The following is a 22,164-nucleotide window of genomic DNA, read 5'->3' as shown; positions in this document are numbered from 1 at the left end:
CAAAATGACATGATGCTCTAGGGAGAGCATGAAGCTGACCCACTGTTACTCTGTGCTTCTCATCACAATCGTTTTGATTAGTTGCCAAGTATTCGCTCCTCATTGTCCCACAGCTGCTGTCATCAACTGTGTGCGTGTTTTATATCTCAATTATTTTTAAATCTCTGCTTTTCCTTTTCTGTCCTGTTTAAAATAGGTAACGATAAACCAGAGTTTTCCATTGGACCCATCTGGTATAGACATGAAACGTGTCATCTTCCCCCTGACTTAATCCACCGAGATGAAAGTGTGTGTGCTTGATGCTAAAACATCGTTAATCTGGTTTCAGAGTGACTGGGGCATATAATCTCATTTACTCCTTCAATCCTTTTCCTCCCTCTTCATTGGGACTTTTATCCTTAAAGCAGCACAGTGCGGTGCATTCAGTTATTCATAGACCATAATCTTGACTCTTAAAAGGATTGATTTGGGAGGAATGAGGTTAATTAAGGAGGTTAGGGGACAGTAGATGCTGCTGTTACAAAAGTTTCAGAAAAAACTCATGCATGTGTGAAGTTGTTTGCCCATCATTGTGTACGCACTAGTTGGAGCGGATTGAACAAAATGAAAAGTGGAATGAAATGAACTGGATGACCGGGCTTTGCAACTGAAATAAGGACATTTTAGAGCATGAATTAATTTCACACTGAAGCAAGTTTAAACTGTGTCTTTTTCCACTTGAAAAAATCTGTGTGAAGATTAATAAAATGAATTGTTTCCCCTCTGATCCGACACGATGAAGTGTACGTAAAAGCCCCCAGCGGAAGCCCAACAACTCATCACCATTTACAGCTTTAGGGAGGTGGTTGTACACCATGCACTTCCCATCAGTTGTAGTGATGGATGTTCTGGTGGATGTATCATTTACATCACCGTTTGCTCATTCAATAATTTACATTCCCCTCTTTTTTTCTAACTGGGCTGCTCCCTCCAGGTTGGTGTTAAAAAATAATATTTATATAAGCCCACCACTGCTTGCCATGTGACAGAAGCAAGATGGAGTGGGTCTGCACCTGGCTCCATTGCTGCAGGAGGGTGTATTTAATGTGGTTGAAGGGCCATCATTTATCTGTTAGCACTGCGTGCCCTAAGTGACACAAATATGCTGCTGATGGGTGAAGGGGCTGTGGTGGCAGCATTTCATCATTTGATGATCATCACTCCTTCTGTCTCAACTCATTCCTCTTACCTCGCTAATGTAGTGTGGTGGAAAACTATATTTTTAGTTGAAAAGTAACTTTTGCATACCTGTCTGAGACTTTTATGACCTGAACTGTAGTGACCTGAAACCTTTACGACATTTCTAATACCTTTATGACCATTCTATTACTTATCGACTGTCCAAGAACTTAATTTCTGTCAGTTTTATCTTAGAAGGAAGCATATGCAAATCAATTTCCTGTCTCAAACTGCGCCTACAGACCCAGTCTGAACTGGCTCAGACAAACAGCCTTAGTTCTCCTATATAAGATCCTTGCAATTGGCTGTTCTTCATCAACACTCTGAGATCCCTGTGACTCTCTCTATTAGTCCTTTCTGCAGAAAGCCCCTATTAAAATACACAAAGAAAAATTTGGGGTTCCAGCCTCTTGTATTTTCAGATTTCCATCACACATATTTTATTTTATTTGAAAATTATCAACATTTACTGTATGTGTGTATGTCTGTCTATCTCTGTTCATCGGCCTACTGTATCTATCTTTCGTCTCCCTGGGCCTATTTGTGTTCTGTAAATTTCAATTCATCCGATGACTTACCGCTGAGTGTAAAATCGAACTCTCATCCAATGACATCTGGATATACAGCACTACTCTCACCAAGTGTCAGCAGGATAAGAATGTATTGCTGCATACAACTGATACTCGAGTGTTGGAAGGAAGAGTCAATCAGTATGGGACGACTCAACAAGATGTTTATTACGCTGTAAGAGCAAAATTAAGTAACACAACTTTCCGCGCAAGTCATGTCTTTGAAAATCTCCATCATCGATTCAGAAAGAAGCAACATTAGCTTAACATTAACAAACTAAATTAAAGGTTGTATATAGCAGTGAATGTTTGTTTTTGTCATTGAATTCCAATTCAATCATTCAGCTGGCACAGGAGAGCAGAGGCTTTTGATATCCAATAATCGCTGGGTCGTTTGGAGGGAAGCATTACCGTCACCACAAAATTAGTAGAGTGACCTGCAAGAAGACAGAAATGAAGGGTGAGGAACACATTTTAAACAAAATAACATTTCAAATCTATTACATACAAACCTTTAGTAGATCAGGCCCCAACACATCTATACTCTCAAAAAAGAAACAAGTTTCTGTCTGATCAGTCACTATGACCCATTTCAGATAAATGATCTTAAATTGTAAAACTTCCAAATCTAGACCAAAACCAGTGTGTTTAAATGGTGAATGTACCGGTGGTGGAGAGTGTCCCGGCTCTGGCGGAGGTCTTGTACAGAGGAGCCTGGTACAGCTCAGGCTCAGGCTCGTAGTTCTGCTGTGGCTCGAAGTGCACCACCGGCAGCACACCGTTCATCACGCGAGGCAACGCATCCTCGATCACCATGTTGTCATCATCCCAGCGACTGGAATCCATGTACATGCCATGCACAAGCACGCCATTCTCAGCCTCTGGTAACTGTTGTGTCCACAAGTAAGATGAAGACAGCGGTGAACAAAATGAACACACCAAGTTCATGGCCCATCCAAATCATCCTTCTGTGTGATGGTAAAGAACCTTTGTGGATATACATGAGTCAACCAGTTTTATCTCACAGTGTTTAGTGCAGATGAGGCAAAAACGATGAGAGGAAAGAAAATTTGTGTGAAATAGTTGATTGAGGATTATGAACAAGAGGATCAGTAAATTCTGCAGTGAGACTTCAGCTGAACTGTTGGATTACAAATACACCAGGGAATCATTTTGCAATGACACTCCAATTTTGTGCTTTAATGTCAGCCTGCAATGTTTATATTACTTATCCTGTTGTTATCCATACAAATTGTGGAAGGTAGCTTTGAACTGTCTAATGTCTTTAGGTTCCATTTCAGGGGACAAAAAAACGATTTTCTAATTTATATTGTTGAAATATAAAAACAATATAAATGTACCAACAACAGCCATAAGTGAGAGACAAGCATCTTAAAGCATCACATTTTAAAAATCAACCTCTCTCCTCTCGTACCTCCTCATCCATAGCCAGGCGAGCATTGCTGGGTAGCGATTCCATAGCCCCGCAGACTTCTGCCTGGTCCCTGTAAACTGGCACCATGTTAAACCGGAAGCTGAGCTCATCAATGGGCAACTTGTAGAACCTTGCATGATTCTGCAGAACCCCTAGATTGCAGATGGCAGAGGAGGACAAAAGCAACGGGTTTTTTCACATTCTTTAGCAAGATCGTACAACTTAAAAATAGTGGCAACAAAGGACTAGCAGCTCAGAGCTAATCACAATTATCTCATGCATAATTGAGAGAATGGTTACCTTAATTCCAGTATATATCATGTCAGTTTTGTATTCTGCTTTAGCTGTTGAAACATGGATGATATTTTGGTGCTGCAGTGTTTTACCAGTGAGAAATCCTTGAGGGAAGAAGAATCCTGAGATCCAGAAAGATTTGGGCAGACCACGTGTGATCCATGCCTAGTAGGAGAGGGGCCGTGAGAAAAAGACAGTGAGAAATGCAAAGGTCTGTTTCTTTAAATAGCTGAATTTGTTAGTTTGGGTGTTAAATGAGCCATGCTGCATTACAGCCAGCACTGTCACTGATGGGACCTGAAAGTGACTCAGACTTGTGCTGGCAGAGTTAGACACATTCTCTCTTTTAAGATAGTGAACATGTGCAGTCTGACTCAGCGGTTACGCATCGTCACCTAATAAACTAATTCAACACTCCCCCTCTTTGTCCCCTTTGTGTGTCTGTGTGTGAGAGAGAGTGAGAGTGATTTTTGGCGAATTTGCAACACAGATGTTCAAAACCAGTCTTACGGAAGAACAGTTTAAGTCAGGCTAGAATGAACAAAACGCTGAAAGAGGGAAGCAAAGGAGGGACGCAGGGAGAGAGAGAGACAGGGTGCATGTTGATGTATAATTCAGGGTTCCTACTGTCATGAAAAACCTGGAAAAGTCGTGGAATTTTAAAAAGTGTTTTTCCAGGCCTGGAAAAGTCATGGAAATTTTAATATTAATATTTTCAAGTCGTTAATTTGCGCGGATTTTTAAATAATTAAAATGCTTTTAAAGAAATATGCTTAAAATATAAGCAAGCATACTTAGGTTTGTGTCATTCAAGGTATACTGTATGCTTTGGAATTCTCATTGTTAGGTGTAATACTAAATTTTGTCACTGTTTCGCGAATTACAGAGATTTTCGCAAAATTTCGGTCATGGAAATTTGGTTTAAAGTTATTGATATGTCATGAAAAGTCATGGAAATCCATTGGTCAAAATGTCTATGAACCCTGATTATTAGTGTTTAAAAATAAAAAAGCGTTTGACATAAAGAAACAAGTGAATAACCTGGATGAAGGAAGTCCTGAGGGCCAGGTCCCTGACCCAGGACCCCAGGGTTTTGAGAGAAGGGTAGGACGAGTTGGCCCAGTGGCTGGGGACCTGGTTGCTCAGGAAGCTTGTGTAGATACGATCCATCTCTTCTGACATCACCACCAGACCTGCTATGGCCTTCTGCAGCGTGAGAAGAGACACCTGGGCCACACAAACAGAATCACACATAAGAATAGGGCAGTGGAAAGAGCGAAACAGCGATGTTTGTTTTAGATAAATAAAACGTCATTTTTATTGGTTCAAAAGAAACTAATACCAACAGCTGCCAGGGTATGAGCTTTGATCAGAGCTGTTTCCAGGCAGCACAGCTATAATTCAATGATCTATAGTACAATTCAAACATGTCTGTGTCATGTCTGTCACCCTGAGCACTCTCAGCAGGCGGTTGAATCGGTCTACTTCCTGCCCCAACACAGTTGTGAGGGAGTTAAGGCGGCCATTTTCGTCTCGTACAAACAGAGCTTCCAGTGCTTCATCCATGTCCAGTTGCTCTGGACACACACACACACACACAGGATGGAAAACACAGCATTAGACATTAAGGTTATGATAATACACATTCTCAACAGTGATTCAAATGCACATGGGTGTTTATTTATGTGTGTGTGTGTGTGTGTTTTTACCAGGAATCTTGGCTAGTATAGCTGTAGCTAGCTCACAGACTATCTCATCACTACTTTTGGCTCCATCCAGAGCTGACGAGCGAGGATTAACATCCAGTATGGTGTTGATTAGACCCATGGTTTCTTTGCGCTGCGGGGACAAAGACACAAACAAACACATTTACACAAACATTTTTTCACATTGTACTGCTCCACTCTCATTGTCTCCAAACAGAAATTTTTGTATAACTGGCAGTAAACTGTGCGAGGAGCTCTAGATTCAATCATAAATACAAGACGATTAACTCATTATTTCTACAAAACAAACAAGCAAATGATAAAAACAAAGTGGATTACTTCACAATATGATTCTGGAATGACCATCAGATCACCAGTAAGTTTAGTACTGTCCCTCACCTGGAAGGCCAAGTTGGCATTCATATGCATTCCAAAGACTTCAGGATCATCCAGGATGGGAAGACCCTCAATATAAGTCTTATATTGCTCCAGTTCCTCTGTCTCTGGGGCGTAGTAAACACCTTAACATACAGAAATCCAAAGGTATGTGTAAAGTATGTGATCGCTAAAACACATGGACTCACGCACATTGAATTGAAAACCATTATATTGTATAAAATATACACATATAGCGTAAAGCTTGGCAATGGAACCTACCTGAGGTCGAGTAGGTGTAGCCGTGTTCCACAGTCTGAGGGGAAAAGAAGCCTCGCAGGACTGTCCTGAGGCAGCGCTGGTCCCAGGCATCGGTCACTCTGCCGCCGTACGTGATCTCACCTGCAGACACAGACACAAACGCCACATGACGTCAACAAGCCGCATCATCTTTGCTGCGTAACCTTGAGAGGTGAATAAGAACTATGCCTAGAGACGGCCCCTCGGCCCATCTTTATTGGTTCTTTTCATAAGCATCTCCATCTCATTCTGCACGCGCTCTCACCACTGACTTTACTAATGAACACATCCCTCAGTATCTGCAGTTCATGCTAATGTTAATTATTTTATGTTATTTTTAAACAAACAACTCCCCATCTTCCCTCATCCTGCCTCCTTCACATTTTGTCCTGGCTTTAGAGCTGGGTCGTGGCACCCAGCATCTGTCTCAGCTTGGCTTCAAGCCACAGTGCCTAACAATTCATTATTTAAAAATAAATTCAGATTCAGCGAAACTTGGAAGAAGACATGAAATGTTTATGAAATCTGAATATGGATATAAAATTAAAATCTAAAATGAATGAGGACTAATGTGGGAACATTTGCAGTCTCACTGAATTAAGTAATTGATCTTCGACCCTTAAAAATATGGTGTTGACAGACAGTAATATCTGCCTTTAGACTGTGTAGTCTTTATATTGTGTTTGACTATTCCTCAAATTCCAAGTGTATATTAGTTACATTTGGTATATTATAATGTAAAAACAAAACAAATTGTATTTGCCATCATTCTTTCTGTACTGATTTTGTGTCTTTAATAATACCCTGTTCTTATTTTAACCGACAGTATGTCTCTGAGAGATAAAGAAGCTTCGGTAAAAAACTGTCACAGTCATCCCCAGGGCAATGGCAAATATTGTTTCTGTGATTTACATACCATTTACTCTCATTACAACATTATTAACAATATGGAATATTGTTTTAGACTTAATTTGAAATGATATGATATGAATTAGCATAATAAGTTACTCAATGGTTCACAAAGCGAAAGCTGCTTTCAGACATGCACTGATATCCAGAGACTCTCCACAAGAACTGTATGTGACTACGCAAATGACCGAGTGAGATACTCTGGACTTTCTTAACATTATTTATAACTTCAAGTTTCTGAATGAGCCGATATAAGAAAAATAATAATTATATTTCAAATAATTATATTTCAAATATCTAAAGAGGAAAAAGCGGTGCAATTCCCATAGAACCCACAGAAGAAGATGTCAAGTGAGATTTTTGGTGATAAGAGCCGACGTCCGTGTTGATGTGCTGTAAACAAAATCCCATGACCTTAGATAATGTGTTTACGTCTGCCTCTGCTCGATGCACACCCCAACAACCAAACGCTTTGGGTATTTCTGTGTCTGAGTGGAGAATGTCCTGCTGCCTTTTTCATATGTGACTGATTAAATCAATTCTTTATGATGGCTATTTGTAGTTTTATTGAAACTCTTTCAGAAAGATGTTAATCTTACTATTTTGGTTTTGGGTGGACACCTGCAGGTACCTTGAAAACATATTCAATATTACATGACGTCAGTAGCACAACGGTTCAATTTCTTTATCTGCTGTGTGTTTTGGGAACATCTGCTCTTTTCATTTTATTCCCACAAAGCCACAGTTGAGAGGAACAGAGCAGCCAAAGTCCACAGCTGCAGAATGGAGTGAAATCCAGTTAGAGAACTGTCCTGCTGCGTGAAATCAGCAAATATTTGGCTTTACCCCATTTCACTTGGTGCTTTATATGTGTGTGTTGTGGATAAGAACACAGTGTGCTATTTGTGCAACACACTGGCAAACATGGTGATAAAGAGAGACATTCACACTTCCTGCCCGGGTTAACGCCAAACCATCTCAAGTTTCATGTACTGTTTTGCATATTGCAATTTGTGATGTTGTATTTCCAAAGCACGAACACACACACACACAGACACACAGACACAGACACCAACACACACATACCGACACACACCTGATTGTAAGCTTTCTTACCAGTGATGTAGATGAGAGCATCCCATGGGATGACGCCATCTTTGCAGTAGAGGTTGAGGTTGAGAAGAGCACACTCCCTGTCGCTGTCAGTGAAATCATAGGGGATGTTCCAGCCCAGAGGGCCAAACTTCTTTCTCTCCTAAGACACACACAGACGAGACACATGAACAAGCAGAAATGTTGCAAACACATAAAACAGTGTGTAACAACAAAGTGAAACATATCGATGCGCACAAATCAGAAATGATCAAGTATGGTCTAGGTTGTTTGTGACCTGGATGATTGCATGGAAAAAGCAGATCCCAAAGACAATCTTCCTCCACTGTCGTCCCAGAACGTGGTCCTCAAAGGAATTGCTGGAGATCTCTGTGAAGGCCCGTCGCATGTTTGCTCGCAGGCCTTTGGGAGGCTCATTGGTCACCTGGACACAAGAAAACACAAACACACAAAAGGTTAATGATGCCATTGAAAGTTGAGTTCTGCTCAGAGTGACAAACATCCTGGGATAAGGCTTGTCATACATGATGTCTGTATTGTTTTCCCCCATAGAAACATGTGTACAAGTGTTTTCTTGCCAAATCGGAACTCTGGGAAGTCAACTGTCATGTTAAGTCGGACAAAACCTGATCCCTGCGGATTTGCAAACACATGTCAAATCACACTCTACATCAATTATATTAAATGTGGTAATTAGTGAGAGCACTGTTCAGCAATAAATGAATATTTAATTGAGATTTTCAACGGTTACATAACTCATATGCTGTGTCCCAAATCAGGGGCCCCCTCCCTTAGAGAATGCATTTGAATACTGATTATGTCAGAGTGAAGCAACTTGGCTTACCTATTTGAAGGCTCCTCCAAATGCTTCGGCCGCATTTGGAGGAGCCTTCAAATAGAATGTTTCCTTTCATTTCTGAGCAACGATGGTTTCAACCAGGGGTCTTCAACGTTTTTCAGGCCAAGGTCCCCCAAACTGATGGCGAGATGGAGCAGGGACCCCCTTCTATATAAATTGCAAAAAACAGTGTTTATATTATTCTGGGCCTAGTGCCATGTATAAACAGAATCAGAATCAGACTTCTTTTTATTGCCATGTATATTTGCACATACAGGAAATTGCCTTGGTGTGGTTGGTGCACTTTACAAACAACAATATAAAAACAACAATATCGAACACTATAAACAACAATATAAAAGACAACAGTATTTACAGTAAAAGAGTTACGTGCAGTTTTAAGGTGCAGAGACATAGCTACCCTGTTATTGTGCATTCAATACTACCCTTGTGGTTAGTAGCATGCTAACATTAGAATGGTGGCTCAGACACCTCGCAAATCCTCTCAGACTTATTTTTCAGTTACAGTAATGCTTTTTTTTACAATGTACAGTATCATTTTCTAGGTAACTTTTTAAGAATCTAAGCAAAAAAATTCAAAATCACAACTTTTAGGTACAAATACGACCTTCTACAGAGTTTAGTCCGCCATCTTTTATTTTTGAGCTTTGCGCTCTTTAGACGTGAGCATAAACGTGATCTGATTGGCTAGTGCCTGTGCTGTCGTATTTGCATGAAAGGTGCTGTGAACCGGGGCCCAGCTTGAGAGCTGAATGTGTGCATTGCTGACTAAAAGCTAAAGTCTTCTGCCTCAATTTATCCGTTCCCTAAAATATGTTGCATTCATCTTAATGTGTTTTTAAAGACTTTAAATACAATTCTGGTTCTGAACACATGAAATTTTGTGCAAAAAAATTGGTTGAAAAAAAAATGATGCGACCCCCCTGCAGAAAACCCCCGGACAAGAGATAAGGCAAGTAAAGAGACCAAAGCATCAGACTCTTGTACTTTTAAGAGTAAGTATCATGATTCAACTCCAAACAGCTAATGGTACACATCTTAAAAGACCGAAGGGCATTAAAACTTTTTTGTCCTGTTCAATGCAGCTCTGTTGCCAGGCAGCGGGGTTAAAGGGCCATAAAATTTGGTGACGCAAATCCTGGAAATACTCCCTAGACCATATCGTCTCATTTCTGTTTGACCTTCTCGGTCTCCGTGTGGCATGAAGGAAAGCGCATGGACCACATAAACCGTGTCCTCTGAACAAAATGGCCACTGAATCGGGACACATCCACTGACATTGTAAACTGAGAAGTAACCTTACCAATTATATTTAACTTTATTGAGAGAGAGAAAATGTGTTTAGTTATTAAATAACCTCGGGGCCAGATCAACATTCCACCAAAAGAATAAAATCATGGACTATTGTACAACATATTTCTTTCCCAGTGTGTGTGTATTATAATATAATATTTAAAACAGATTTGATTTCAGACAAATTAGTTTGAATGGAGCCCTAACGTACCTACATCTAAATCCAGGATGAATTTTTACACATATGTTAACATGTTTACACACAGCAGCACTACTTTACTTCTAATGGCGCTGCGCCACCACTAAAGGAGTTTTTGTACCTTAATGTGCTGCAAAGATATACTGAAATCAGCTGAGAGGTTCTACATAGCTTTGTGTGTGTGTGTGTGTGTGTTTGTGTGTGTGTGTGTGTGTGTGTGTGTGTGTTTTTGTGTGTGTGCGTATGTATGTGTGTGTGGGTGTGTGTGGGTGTGTGTTTTTACCTTGACGGAGTTCTGAAGCACGGTAACAGGAAACACGTTGGTGGGCATGGAACTGAGAAACAAACGGAAATCCTCGTGTATCTCCATATCTGCACATGAACAGACAGGAATATTATTAACAGCAACACATGATGGAAAAAATACTTAATTGTTCTCTCTATGAAAAGTACATATTTAAGTAATTTTACTTTGATATAAATGCTGTGAAAAACATAAGAAACAACCATAGAAACACCGGTTATTGAGTCTTTTGTGCCCCCTAAATTAAGATTTGTTCCATGGAGAAGGGAGCTGGGCTCTCAACCACAACACATTATTGTTGTGCAGGTAAACCTGGCTTGGATTTGGCCAATCCTAAAATGACATTCACAAGCACACAACTCTCTCCGATTGCCTCTTTTTTATACAGTGCAAAGTTGCACATGCCTCACATCCGAGAGTTATTTTTCAACCTGTTAGGGACAGAACTTACTTGGAGCCATCTGCTTTTCCTGTACATTGATAATCTCTACTCAAAACTCAAATGCACATCATGAAGAGTCAACTATAATGGCATATTTTAGTGCAGTATTTAATAATATCAAATATAAGTCATGAATATTACTTTGTTTTGGGTATCACTGGTGTGATCATGATTTAGCTTCATTAACATGTATCCTTTAAATTGCTGCTTGAATCGGGTAACCCAGGGGTGTCCAAACTACGGCCCGCGGGCCAACTGCGGTCCGCCATCCATTTTTAATTGTTCTGAATCAACGTCTAAAAATCGAATATATATATAAAAAAAAGAAAAAAAATCTAATAAATAAAACTAACACTTTTTTAAACTAACAATTTAGTACTACTTAAATGGAACTTACTTATAGCACTTTGTTTAGCATTATTTTTGAAGAAATGTTACTTTCTTGATTCTTGTTGTTCTGAGTTTTTACCTTCGGAGTTGATGCATTTAAGGCCAACGCATGCTTCTGCATTTTCAGAGACACGCAAGAAGGTGCATGCAAGCACTCAAGGGGCACACAAGGGGCACGCATGAGATCCTTGCGTGCCCCTTGCGTGCTTGCATGCACCTTCTTGCTTGCTTGCTTGCGTGCGTTGCCCAGTCTTTGTAACTATATGACAAAGCTACGCAACCCTTTGATTGGTCCGCTAACATCATCCTTTCCGGAGTCACATTTCTGGTTTCATGCCTCATAATACTGGCAGAAACCAAGGAAGATTTAAAAGAACGAATATGGACCAAATAGAAGAGCGTTTGACAGAAGAGGTCCGAAAGTATTACCACTTGTATAACCCGTCATTGACGGAATACAAGCACGCAGATGGCCGGCAATTCCTTGAAGGAGATCTCAGCTAACATCGGTTTGCAGGTCGACGAGTGTACGAAGCAGTGGAGAAAGATCAGGAACAAATTTCCTCCAGAAAACGTAATAAACAGTCGACGACGACTTTCTCACAAAGAAGGCATCTCTAAGGCCGTCTTCGACAAAAAACGTTACTCCACCTAGTGTTCTAGCGGTGAATTGCTTTGCAACACGCGCAACCCTTGCAGAACCATAAATTAAAATGAGTCCATTGACATGAATAATGACACATTTTTAAACTGTCACGATGGTCAGCTCTTATGTGTTCATGCATGCATGTAAGTGTTTCTATGCTAATGTTACTGCACCGGGCTCAGTGAAGGTCTTGATGAGCTCCTCCATGGCTAACAACCAGGACACAGCCAGATGGCAGTTCTGCAGAAAGACCCACTTGCCACTGTTCAGGGCCTCATGGATCATCTTCTCAGCTATAGGCCCCTGGCCCTGACCCAATGAGATGGATTCAACTCTGATAGACAGGGGAAAAACAGCAATTACCTATAAATAACTAATACATGTGATCATGTTAACGATAGTTATTAGGGCTTTGAAAAGACATACCCTCATGATACTTGGCTGAACATTTTGATTAAGATTATATATATATATATATATATATATATATTGCGATTTATTGGTTTAATGTGTTGTGCTACCACTTGATTAATGAATCAAGTGGGCTTTAGTCAAGTTAAAAGTTTGAGAGACCAATCTGTTCTAATAAAGCTTACTTGATTTGGCTCTTATTACAATATTACTTCTGTAAAGACAACAGCCTTTAAAATGTATCCATAGTTCCACTTCAGCTACCTACCATTTAAAAAACTTTTTGTTTTACCTGTCGAGACATCCCCTCTCTTTTGCAAAACGTTGGAAGGCACCCATAGGGTCAGATCCTGTGCTAAGAATGAAGACCAGTGGGGTGGAGGAGGACAAGTCGTTGTAAAGATTAGCCAGGTCAAGTGGAGGGTTTTCCACAAACTGCTTCCCCAGGCTGACAATCACAAACTCTGTTGCAGCAAACACCACCTGGGAAAAAGAGAAAGGAAGAATTGTGGGATAAAAAGGGTGAGACGTAAGAAATGTTAAAAAAAAGAAGAAAGTATCACTGTCCGAAACCAATCAAGTGAAAAAGGGATTATAGATTAAAAAAAAAGGAAATCTGAGACACCTTACCCCAGGGGGGTGGCAAACACTTACATTATGGGGACATAAATAGAAATCAAACGTAATAGACGAACAAGTTGTTTTTATCAAAAAGTGGGCAGAGCCTGACTGCAGACACCGGAAAGCTTCATTTACTAAGATCCAACTTTTGACATGTCTAGTTTTCTGTGTGAGAACAAAAGTCTGGAGAATGTTTTGGCAGGGTCTTGCTAAGGGGCTGTAGACAGGCATTATTCTAAATTTGTGCAATTAGGTAAAAATTAGCTGAGTTTCAAAATAAAAGCAACATTGACAAAACATCTTGATGACTACTGTGTCTTTCTAAAGGCTCACCTCCTCTTCCATGAGGCTCTTGATGAGAATCAGCTTCTGGAAAGCTCCCAACCTCTCGTTCCAGTAACCTCTGATGTCTCCCTCCTTCTTCACCTCTTTGGAATCAGTAAGCGGAGGCAACTCAGACACGTAGTCTCCCCAGGCCTTTGGATTAATAGATGCCTCAAAACGTCCTAAAAGGGAGGCGACTTTCATTTAATGCCACACAAATCTTTATGGGGAAATTTTGTAGATCTTAATAGCAGTGTACGTACAGATTTGTACACTATATGATGACGGAATGGTACAAGGATAATAAGAAGAGTGAAGCTGTATCTGCGTCAATCATTCTTGTTCTTGCATTTAGCATAAAGACCATGCAGTACATATATTGTGTTACATACCCATCTGGATGTGGATATGGGTTCGGGTGATTTCCTTGGAGAGGTCCTTGAAGCAAGGCAGTGTGTCATCCAGCTCGCAACATGTCTGCCAGTCAAAATCAGTAAGCCATGGCACATCTGGCCGCACCGCATCGTCCTGTAAGATGGGGAAATATAAAAGGTCCCAATTACAACAAAAAAGGAGGAAGATGGGGACAAGTTGGAGGAAAGACCTTGAGGAGAGTGGCAGTCAAGAAGAATTAAGGGACATCAAGTGTAAAGAGAATAAGATCGAAAAGGTAGACACATTAGGTAGAGGTGGTGGCATGGACATGCAAAAACTAATTTGAAAAGCACTATGAACTCTTAATAGAAGTTTATGTGATGGATGTCATGAAGCTGTGATGCAAAAGACAGGAGACAGAAACGCAGAGGTGAAGGAAAAAGAAGGACGGACGGCATCAGCATGAGGATAATGGCGGCTGACAGGCAGCACCTCCAGCCTAAGTAATGCCATATAAATGAGACAAAATGGTGGGTGAAAAAAGCAACACACCCCTGGATGGCATTGACTGATCTGTCCTGTGGTCTCAAAACCATCTGAACCTAAAATAAATCTCAAAGGTCTTTTTATTCATGGCTCCACTAACCTTTCCCTTTATGTATTGCCCAAACTGATGGGGCTTTGGCTGCACACTCTGCCCCATTAGGGGTTGAAAGAGAATGTAGGAAGGCGAGAGTCGGAAAAGAGAGGCAGAAGGCAAATACATTGGGATTCATTGGCTTCCAAAAGTATTCAAATTCCTTTGCTGTATATGTTTTGTTTATTTTTTTGCAAATTCAATTTTTGATTGTTTCCTTATTGCAATTTATTACAAAACAAAAAAATGAAATGCAACAAACATGTCCTTCAGGGTGGTCCCTTTCGACTGAATGCCTGTACGCCTCATAAGTGTGAACAAAGAAACACACAGCTGTTATGTCTCATTACTGGCGAGCATCACAAACAACTGTCAAGAAAAAAAACAAAAAATGGATGTAGAATGTTGCATTTTCAAAAAGAAAAATCCAGAGGTTCTGTCTGTCTAGATTCTGGGATTTACTCATGAAAACACCAGTCTCCAGCATTATTGAAGCTGGAAACAGGCAGCTGAACTGGATACAGACACAATGTTATGTCGGCCAGATTTGTGGTGAGGAGCAACCAGCTGAGAAACTGAAACTTCATTAAGAAGGAAAATCTGTGAAGGAGTCGTCGTTGCTGCCGGGGAGCTGCTAGAACCAGACCAAGAGTCAGTTTGTTTCGAGGATAGCTGCTGAGTGGATTAATGATATGGCACAAGATACTGCGAAGACACTTTGGGAACCATACAAGACATTTTCAGCTTTTCTTTCTGGCACATAATGAAACAAGTGACTTAACAAATACTGATATTGTAGTGCCTGGGATTACTGCCACGTTTGATGTGAGGGAGGAATTGTTGCTGTTGAATGCCGTGCTCGCTGTGATAAGTGCAACTGGAGAGGGTAAACGCTGCATTTTCCTACTCTGCAAGAACAAATTGCTATGACATCTGAATATGCTTGTTAGCTCATGAAACTCCTTCAGACATTTGGTGAAAGGTTTCAGAACATGAAAAGTAAACTAAAGCAACAAAACGAGCTGAACATTTATTTTTAAGAATTGTCTGTACATCCCAAGGATTTTCTCCGTCTGAAGAGACATGCACTAATGTGGAATTCTGTAATGAGCAGAATTGTTTTTTTTCCTCCTATGATTACTGTTGCAAAGACTTTGTTCTACTCAAGACTGACTTTCCAAAATCTTGAAAACAAGCTGCAGTGCCGTCAATCCCTACCATTCAAGATCAAACGCCTCACCACAGACAAGCAGTTCCAGCTACAAATAAAGGGCTTAGTGTAATATATGTGTTCAATGATTTAGTATGGCCCTGAAAGGATGTTTGCTGTATTCAAATTTCCCAAGTAGCCAACAATCCTTCTAACAGAGCTTCAGAAGTCCTGTGGGAACAACCACCATCTCAGAGTCACTCTGTCAATCAGGCCCTTTTGTATGAGTGACTAGAATGAAGTCACTTTGAAGTGAAAGGCATTGAGCAGCCCACTTCCAAACAGCATGTAAGGACCCTGAAAGGTTGAGAAAAAAAATCTGGGGTCTGATGAGAAAAAAACTGAATCTTTGGAGCGGAACTCTGAACAGCAGGCACTGCTCACATGGTGAAGCATGGTGGCGGTAGCATTATGCAGTGGTGGGACTTCTCACTGGCATGGGCAGGGACACCTCAGTGAACTGAAGGAAGCATGAACCTGCTCCAGAGTGAAAGTAACCCGAGCCCACCCGGTTGTGAGACACCACATTTCAGCACGACAATGAACAAAAGCACACAGCTAAGACAATGCTGTGTATGGCTTCACTGACTGTCCTCGAGTCGACCAGCTAAACACAGATACTCTCCATTTCTTATCTCCCGTAAACAGAAATATTTATTTTCTTAACCTCTCCACAAAAAAAATCATATGCTCTTTTGTCTCTCTCCTACTGTCTGTCTTTTTCATCAGTCTCTAGTTCCTCAGCAATGAGCAAAGAGAGGGCTACAGCCTAACTGTGACAAAGGACTTTTTTCCCCAACACAATCCTGACATGTGAGGGGGAGAGAATGAAGACATTGCCCACAGGCCAACCTGAGGGATTTTCGGAGGGAAAAATAAACAGGCACCTTGTTTATTTCCAGCTTAAAGGATCCAGACAAAAAACTGTGACAGATTTCTCTATTTCCCTTAATTATTTTAATAAGTGGGAGCCCAAAAATATGTTTTTTTTTTCCATTTGGAACTCATGATAGTTAAATATGGGTCGTTATCTCTCCGCTCCTGCTGGCAATTAGGACTCATGACTTACGATTCTTTCTGGTGTCAGTGGTCAAATCTACTTATTACAAGTCGGACACTGGTACTGTACATTCAATCTCTGTCCACGTCTTTCAAACCTGATGGATTTCATATTAAAAGTTGGCAACAATACAGTCTAGAGTTATGATAATACTTATATGATATTATTAACAATTATATTATTGTAATAAAATATACTTCCCTTTGTTGTACTGGCGCAATGTTAATCTAACAGTAGAAGGTGTGAAAACGTGGCAGCCAATGGGATTTGATGCTGCGTTCAACTGAGACAAGAATTGTCACTGACACCACTTTGTTACTGGTAGCATAAACTGGTAACTGTTATGATTTTAACCTCAACGGACTTTAGTTGATATGATGCTTATTACTATTTCTGAATGAATTCTGTGACTAATAACCTCATCCACAACATCATATACATAATTTACAACAAGTATAAACACAGTGATTGATAAGTTATCGTCAATTATTTATCCTTGAGCACCGCTCATTTCTCATGTTAACATTCGACAAATGTTAACAATCTGTCAGCCTGAACCTTTCGATCTCACACCCTACCTTTTCCAAGGAAGCAGCTCCTCTTAGGAAGTGTTGCCATTCCCCATTGGAAATCTCCCCTCTCTGCCTCATGATCTCTACACATAGCATGAAGCTGTAGATGAGCTTGTGCTGCTCAAAGAGGCCACGGGACACATTGATGTAGGAGTTTAGCAAGATCTGGTCCAGCAGGATCTGCAGTCGCTTCTCTAACACACTGCTTTTCTTTGACGTCTCAATCGTGGAGTTAAATAGCTGGGAATAAAACAAATAAAGGTAAGTGAATGGGGCAGCGAAGTATCCAGCACGAAGTCAATAATCATGTTACATGGATATTTGAAGCACCTTCGTTGTGAACCTGAACAAAGCTTATAAACTACCTGCATGTATATTTGACAGAGTGTTGTGAAATAAACATAGCAACACCTGTTTGAAGTACTTGAGCGAGAACTGGTACATTGGGTCTATCTCAGAGAGGCTGGCCACGACAAAGTACAGCACGGAGCCTCTGGTGGCCACAGGTCGGTAGCGCTCCCTTGCCGAGTTGATCATCATCTCAGTAGCTTCTGCCTCCTCCAGACGGCGCTTTATGGCCTCAGATGTCACCTGACGTAGTGCGGAAACAGGGAGGAAAACACCATAAACATTGCTCTCTTTTCTTTTTGGTTTGGGTGGGATAATCACAATGTTTCTGCAAGCTCAGGTTTATTGTCCATCTTGAGCTAATTCAACTTGCCTCACTTTTAATGCAGGCATGATCACCTGATTATGAATGGACCAAAATAGTCATGTCACAAATGCGGTTTGGTGTAATGTGTAATATTTGCAAAATGTACCGCTTGCTTTTACTTTTGATTGAATACTATATTTTGGGGATTTATATCCTTTTGTTATAGTGAGTTTTGTAAGATTGGTAAAGTAATGAGAGCTCAATCAGCTGCATTTGCAGCAATGTAGCGATACAAGTTGGTGGATGTCTGGAGGCTCATTTCAATCTCATTTAACAAGGAAAATTGCTAACTAGGTAGAAATCATAATTGTAGATGGCAACAAATTATGTGCATCATCATCAATCTTAATGAATTCATTATTAATAATAGACCAAGACGGGCATCCGAGTTTCCTTTGCCTTCTTCCGGATTTACCTTTGACTCCTGGAGAGTCTCGACGAGCTCCTCATTATCGAGTATGTTCCCCTCTGAGGTGAAGAGAAGCTTGAGGATGCGGTCTTCGATGTCTTTCAGCTGATTGCGGTCAGCGTTGATTTGCACAATCAGCTCGTTCCTCTGTATCTCAAGATGTGGACTCTCCAGTCGTACCACATCACTGAGGAGAGGAAGAGGAGTTGTGAAGAGAAAATGTGTGTATTTAAATATAAATATCAGTTAGCATGATTTAAGTACACGTACAGGGTGCAAATATACTCTCACTGAGGTTTATATATTATTAATATAGTGATGGTTTCAATGGTTGTGTGGTTTGGATGTGATGCAGTTTCTGTTCTCCATGTGTGTCTTTGTACCTGAGCAGTTGGTCTTCCAAGCCAGACGTGGTCACAGTGAAATTGATGATGGTAACTTTGATACACACCTGAAATTTAACAGAGATCCACAGAGATATCAGGTCAACACTGAACAAGATGCTTTTAGAGTTTGAATCGCAGTCATTCATTTATACAGCTACAATTCAGCATCTGTAATAAACACTTAATCGTTCTCAAACACATTTAACTACCATGTGGGATTTAAATGCCATGTCACTTTAAACACTTTGTGCATTTGACAGTTGATAATCAACATAAGGGCTTTACAGATAAAAGCTGAAAGCTCCATAGTGAGCAGGTATTGATTGATACATTTTCTTATACCAGATTAACCCAATCTGCAGATTGTAAGGAGATTGTTTGCTGTTCTTACCTCTGGTAGGTAGTGCGGGTTGGACATCTTAGTGGTCATATAGAACCTGAAGTTTTTGTCATAGTCAATATCTGAGTCTCCAAGTCGGATCAATGTTCGTCCACCAGACACAAATGTTTGCTTCAGCAGGATGGGCTCCAGAGCTGGATCCACTGTTTCCTTCAACTACCATAGTACAGGAATTCAATCATATAAACAATTACTATCTAAGAAAGAACACTTGAACAACAGCTAAATCAATAAACCTTTAATTAACCATAAACAACACTTTTCATGATTAAGCATGTTTATCCATGGCTTGGCTAGAGTGTTCCTACCTCCTCTAACAGTACAGGCATGCCCATGCGAATGGCGTTCTCCAAGGTACGTAGAAAGTTTGGGTCCGTCAACTTGATCACCTGTAGACCATTCTTGGCTTCCTTGGAGCGGATCCATCTGTTGGCCTGAGTTTGAAAAAAATAACCTTTATCTAATGTGATGAAATCATTTCCTCTCTGTATATTTTGTGCATTATAAATATGAAAGGGAACAATGAAGAGAGCAACTGGGATTGAAGAGAAAAACTCGAAAACGGCAGGCGTCAACATAGGTCTTTCACAGATGTCAGGACAAAGAGTCCTAAAATATGAAGCTGTGACAATATTCCTATCCTGTACATGTTTGTGGGTCTGAATGGGCTCAGCTGGTTGGAGTCATTTAATGTGAGGAAGCTGCACATTGTGTGTGTGTTTCCTGGGGACAGTGGCCTGTCTGGGTCTTTGTCTGATCGTGTCTGACAGGAAGGCCTATTCTGAGAGGTTTCAGCTCTTCAAACTGATAGAGCAACTTTATAGCAGTGTGCTCAAATCTAAATGTTTTTAAATGTTTGGAAATGCCCCTCAAATGACACAATGTCGGGCACTTTGGGTTCAATTTGTGAATGAACATTTGAAATGCTAGAAAAAGAAGTGATTAACAACAATCACTCTTGGTCCTGGTTTCCCTCTCACCTGATCCTGAGGGTCGATCATGAGAGGACAGCGGCGGCCCTCGGTCACCAAGATCCCGTTCTCTGTTGAGACGGTGTCCCGAGGTAGGCCTTCTGTGTTCCACTGGCGGATGACAAACGGTTCGCCCAAGATGTTGATCAGGCTGAAGTTGGAGCTGATAGGGATGTTCAGCGCCTGGCACTGTTTTATCCACTGCTCAATTAGCTGGGGAAAGAGAGCACATGCATGTATTCTTAAGTTGCTACTATTTATTTTTGTCATGCTTGAAATGTGATCACTTTGGTTCTGTGTTTTAATATCTTAGATCCAAATTAAGTGCAAAGTCAATGCTGTAATGAGAATTGCCTCTCACAAAAAGAACATCCAAGAGGCATGAGCCCAGCTTGATCTTCATGGGGTAAACTGTATTCAGTGAGGTTCGGGATTGGATCCACTACTCTTTACCACGGTAGACCTTAAAGCTCTCAGCCATCGGTACCTACCAACTCTCTGTAGTGAGAAGTGAATGCTCCATAGTAAGCGACACAGGCAGCTGCGATGAAGACGTTCCCCACGACGTTGATGATCTCTTGTTCAAACAGAGTGACACTTTCATCCCAGCGCACCTGTTCATCACCGAGAGCTGACGTTAGTTTCCCTGCCCTCGTCAACCGAGCCTGTGTCAGAGCCATGTTGTTCACTTTTTTGGAAGGGGTCATAAAGACAGAAAGACTCATTACAAATAGGTCCATGCCGACAGCCTTTGTTTTTCAATTTCACAGATAAAAAAAAAACCTGGACACAGACAGAGATAGTTGTCTTCCTGGAGATATCCTCCACTAGAGGGATACTTTTTTTTTTTTTATTTAAATCTGATTTTAAAGTAGAAACACATTAAGGGTGCAGCACTTACGCAGTTCCTCCTTCTCATTCACGCTGCTGTCGAACTGGTCCTGTAGGACCCTGATCTGCTTCTCCACCTCCTGAAGCTTTTGTTGCTTCTCCATCAGGGTCGCCATGGTCATATCCAACTCATTCTACATGGGTTTGGATAGAGAGAGAAGGAGGTGGAGGGAAAAACCATCAATCACACATTTGGACAATTTCCTTTCTTTTTTCTTTTCTTTTTGTCTTTATCTTTGCAGGATAAGTGACAAGACATTGACAGAACATTAAATACAGGCCAGTTACCAGAATGGAATTGGAAGGTCAAAGTAGAGTGTGTGTCTGTGTTGTTTGCTGTGACAGAAAAAGTGATGGAGAGCATAAGGAGAGAGGTAGAATACAGTAAAAAAAAAAAAATGTATTGCTACTAATAGTGTTGCTATGGTTGTAACTAGTAATAATAATTATGCAGAAATAAGTGCGGAAATATAAAATGGTCTTGCCGCCACAATGTTATTTATAATTACACTAAATTATAATCATTAGTATTATCATTGTCACTACAAGAATTTATAATAACTACAATAATACTCATCGTAAACATTTTAATTATGTTGAGGTGCGCACCGCCTAATGCACTGGTAGAGAAGATGAATCGGTTCACCATCAGGGCTGAGGGGATTTCCATAACTTGTGAGCAGAGTCCTTCTGGCAGAACCAACTGTTATTGTTTTATGGTGTTGGTTTTATATTTATTTATTTATTTTGTGAATCTTGTCACTATTTTTCCTTCCCATCATTGAGTCTAATATATGTGGGCAAATCTGTGTTGGGACTTACAGAACACAACATGGATTAATCTGTAGTGGGGGAATGCCTTGATTGAAAAATATTACACAAAGAGATAAGCAGCAGTGAAATTTTGTATATATACATTTTTGTGTGTGGTATGTGATATGCAGATTATGATACTGCACTCTTACTGACCTGCGCCATGGCCAGTTTTTCTCTCTTGGGGCCGACTTCTTTCAGCACTCTGCTGTAAAGGTTCATGGCTCTGACCCACATGCACATGGATTTGCAGGCTCTGGACACCTTCTCCACCTAATAGCAGCAAAACAATCAGGACTTACACCAAGCAACATAAA

At 40.6% G+C, this 22,164-nt stretch overlaps 1 protein-coding gene across 1 annotated transcript in view; it reads right to left on the bottom strand.

Annotated features, from left to right (window-relative positions):
- Positions 1 to 1,937: 1,937 nt before the first annotated feature.
- The window catches only part of dnah6 (dynein, axonemal, heavy chain 6), a 51,901-nt gene continuing 31,674 nt past the window's right edge, over positions 1,938 to 22,164 (bottom strand). The window contains exons 56-81 of the mRNA XM_062387302.1: positions 22,004 to 22,120; positions 21,045 to 21,168; positions 20,635 to 20,831; positions 20,153 to 20,356; positions 19,481 to 19,606; positions 19,164 to 19,328; positions 18,770 to 18,837; positions 18,393 to 18,573; positions 17,674 to 17,853; positions 17,269 to 17,502; positions 13,801 to 13,936; positions 13,418 to 13,590; positions 12,756 to 12,946; positions 12,226 to 12,386; positions 10,554 to 10,642; positions 8,197 to 8,343; positions 7,923 to 8,061; positions 5,880 to 5,999; positions 5,622 to 5,743; positions 5,226 to 5,355; positions 4,966 to 5,093; positions 4,558 to 4,743; positions 3,609 to 3,681; positions 3,223 to 3,374; positions 2,453 to 2,675; positions 1,938 to 2,224 (exon numbers count right to left, since the gene is read on the bottom strand). Of these exons, the coding sequence (XP_062243286.1) occupies positions 2,121 to 2,224; positions 2,453 to 2,675; positions 3,223 to 3,374; positions 3,609 to 3,681; positions 4,558 to 4,743; positions 4,966 to 5,093; positions 5,226 to 5,355; positions 5,622 to 5,743; positions 5,880 to 5,999; positions 7,923 to 8,061; positions 8,197 to 8,343; positions 10,554 to 10,642; positions 12,226 to 12,386; positions 12,756 to 12,946; positions 13,418 to 13,590; positions 13,801 to 13,936; positions 17,269 to 17,502; positions 17,674 to 17,853; positions 18,393 to 18,573; positions 18,770 to 18,837; positions 19,164 to 19,328; positions 19,481 to 19,606; positions 20,153 to 20,356; positions 20,635 to 20,831; positions 21,045 to 21,168; positions 22,004 to 22,120 (3,870 nt within the window). The 3' untranslated portion in view covers positions 1,938 to 2,120. The remainder of the gene's footprint in view (positions 2,225 to 2,452; positions 2,676 to 3,222; positions 3,375 to 3,608; positions 3,682 to 4,557; positions 4,744 to 4,965; positions 5,094 to 5,225; positions 5,356 to 5,621; positions 5,744 to 5,879; positions 6,000 to 7,922; positions 8,062 to 8,196; positions 8,344 to 10,553; positions 10,643 to 12,225; positions 12,387 to 12,755; positions 12,947 to 13,417; positions 13,591 to 13,800; positions 13,937 to 17,268; positions 17,503 to 17,673; positions 17,854 to 18,392; positions 18,574 to 18,769; positions 18,838 to 19,163; positions 19,329 to 19,480; positions 19,607 to 20,152; positions 20,357 to 20,634; positions 20,832 to 21,044; positions 21,169 to 22,003; positions 22,121 to 22,164) is intronic.

This window comes from Platichthys flesus, chromosome 5 (assembly GCF_949316205.1).
Source record: "Platichthys flesus chromosome 5, fPlaFle2.1, whole genome shotgun sequence".
NCBI classification, from domain to species: Eukaryota; Metazoa; Chordata; class Actinopteri; order Pleuronectiformes; family Pleuronectidae; genus Platichthys; species Platichthys flesus.
Note: the sequence above shows the minus strand (reverse complement) of the source record. Positions and strands in the feature narration are given on the sequence as shown.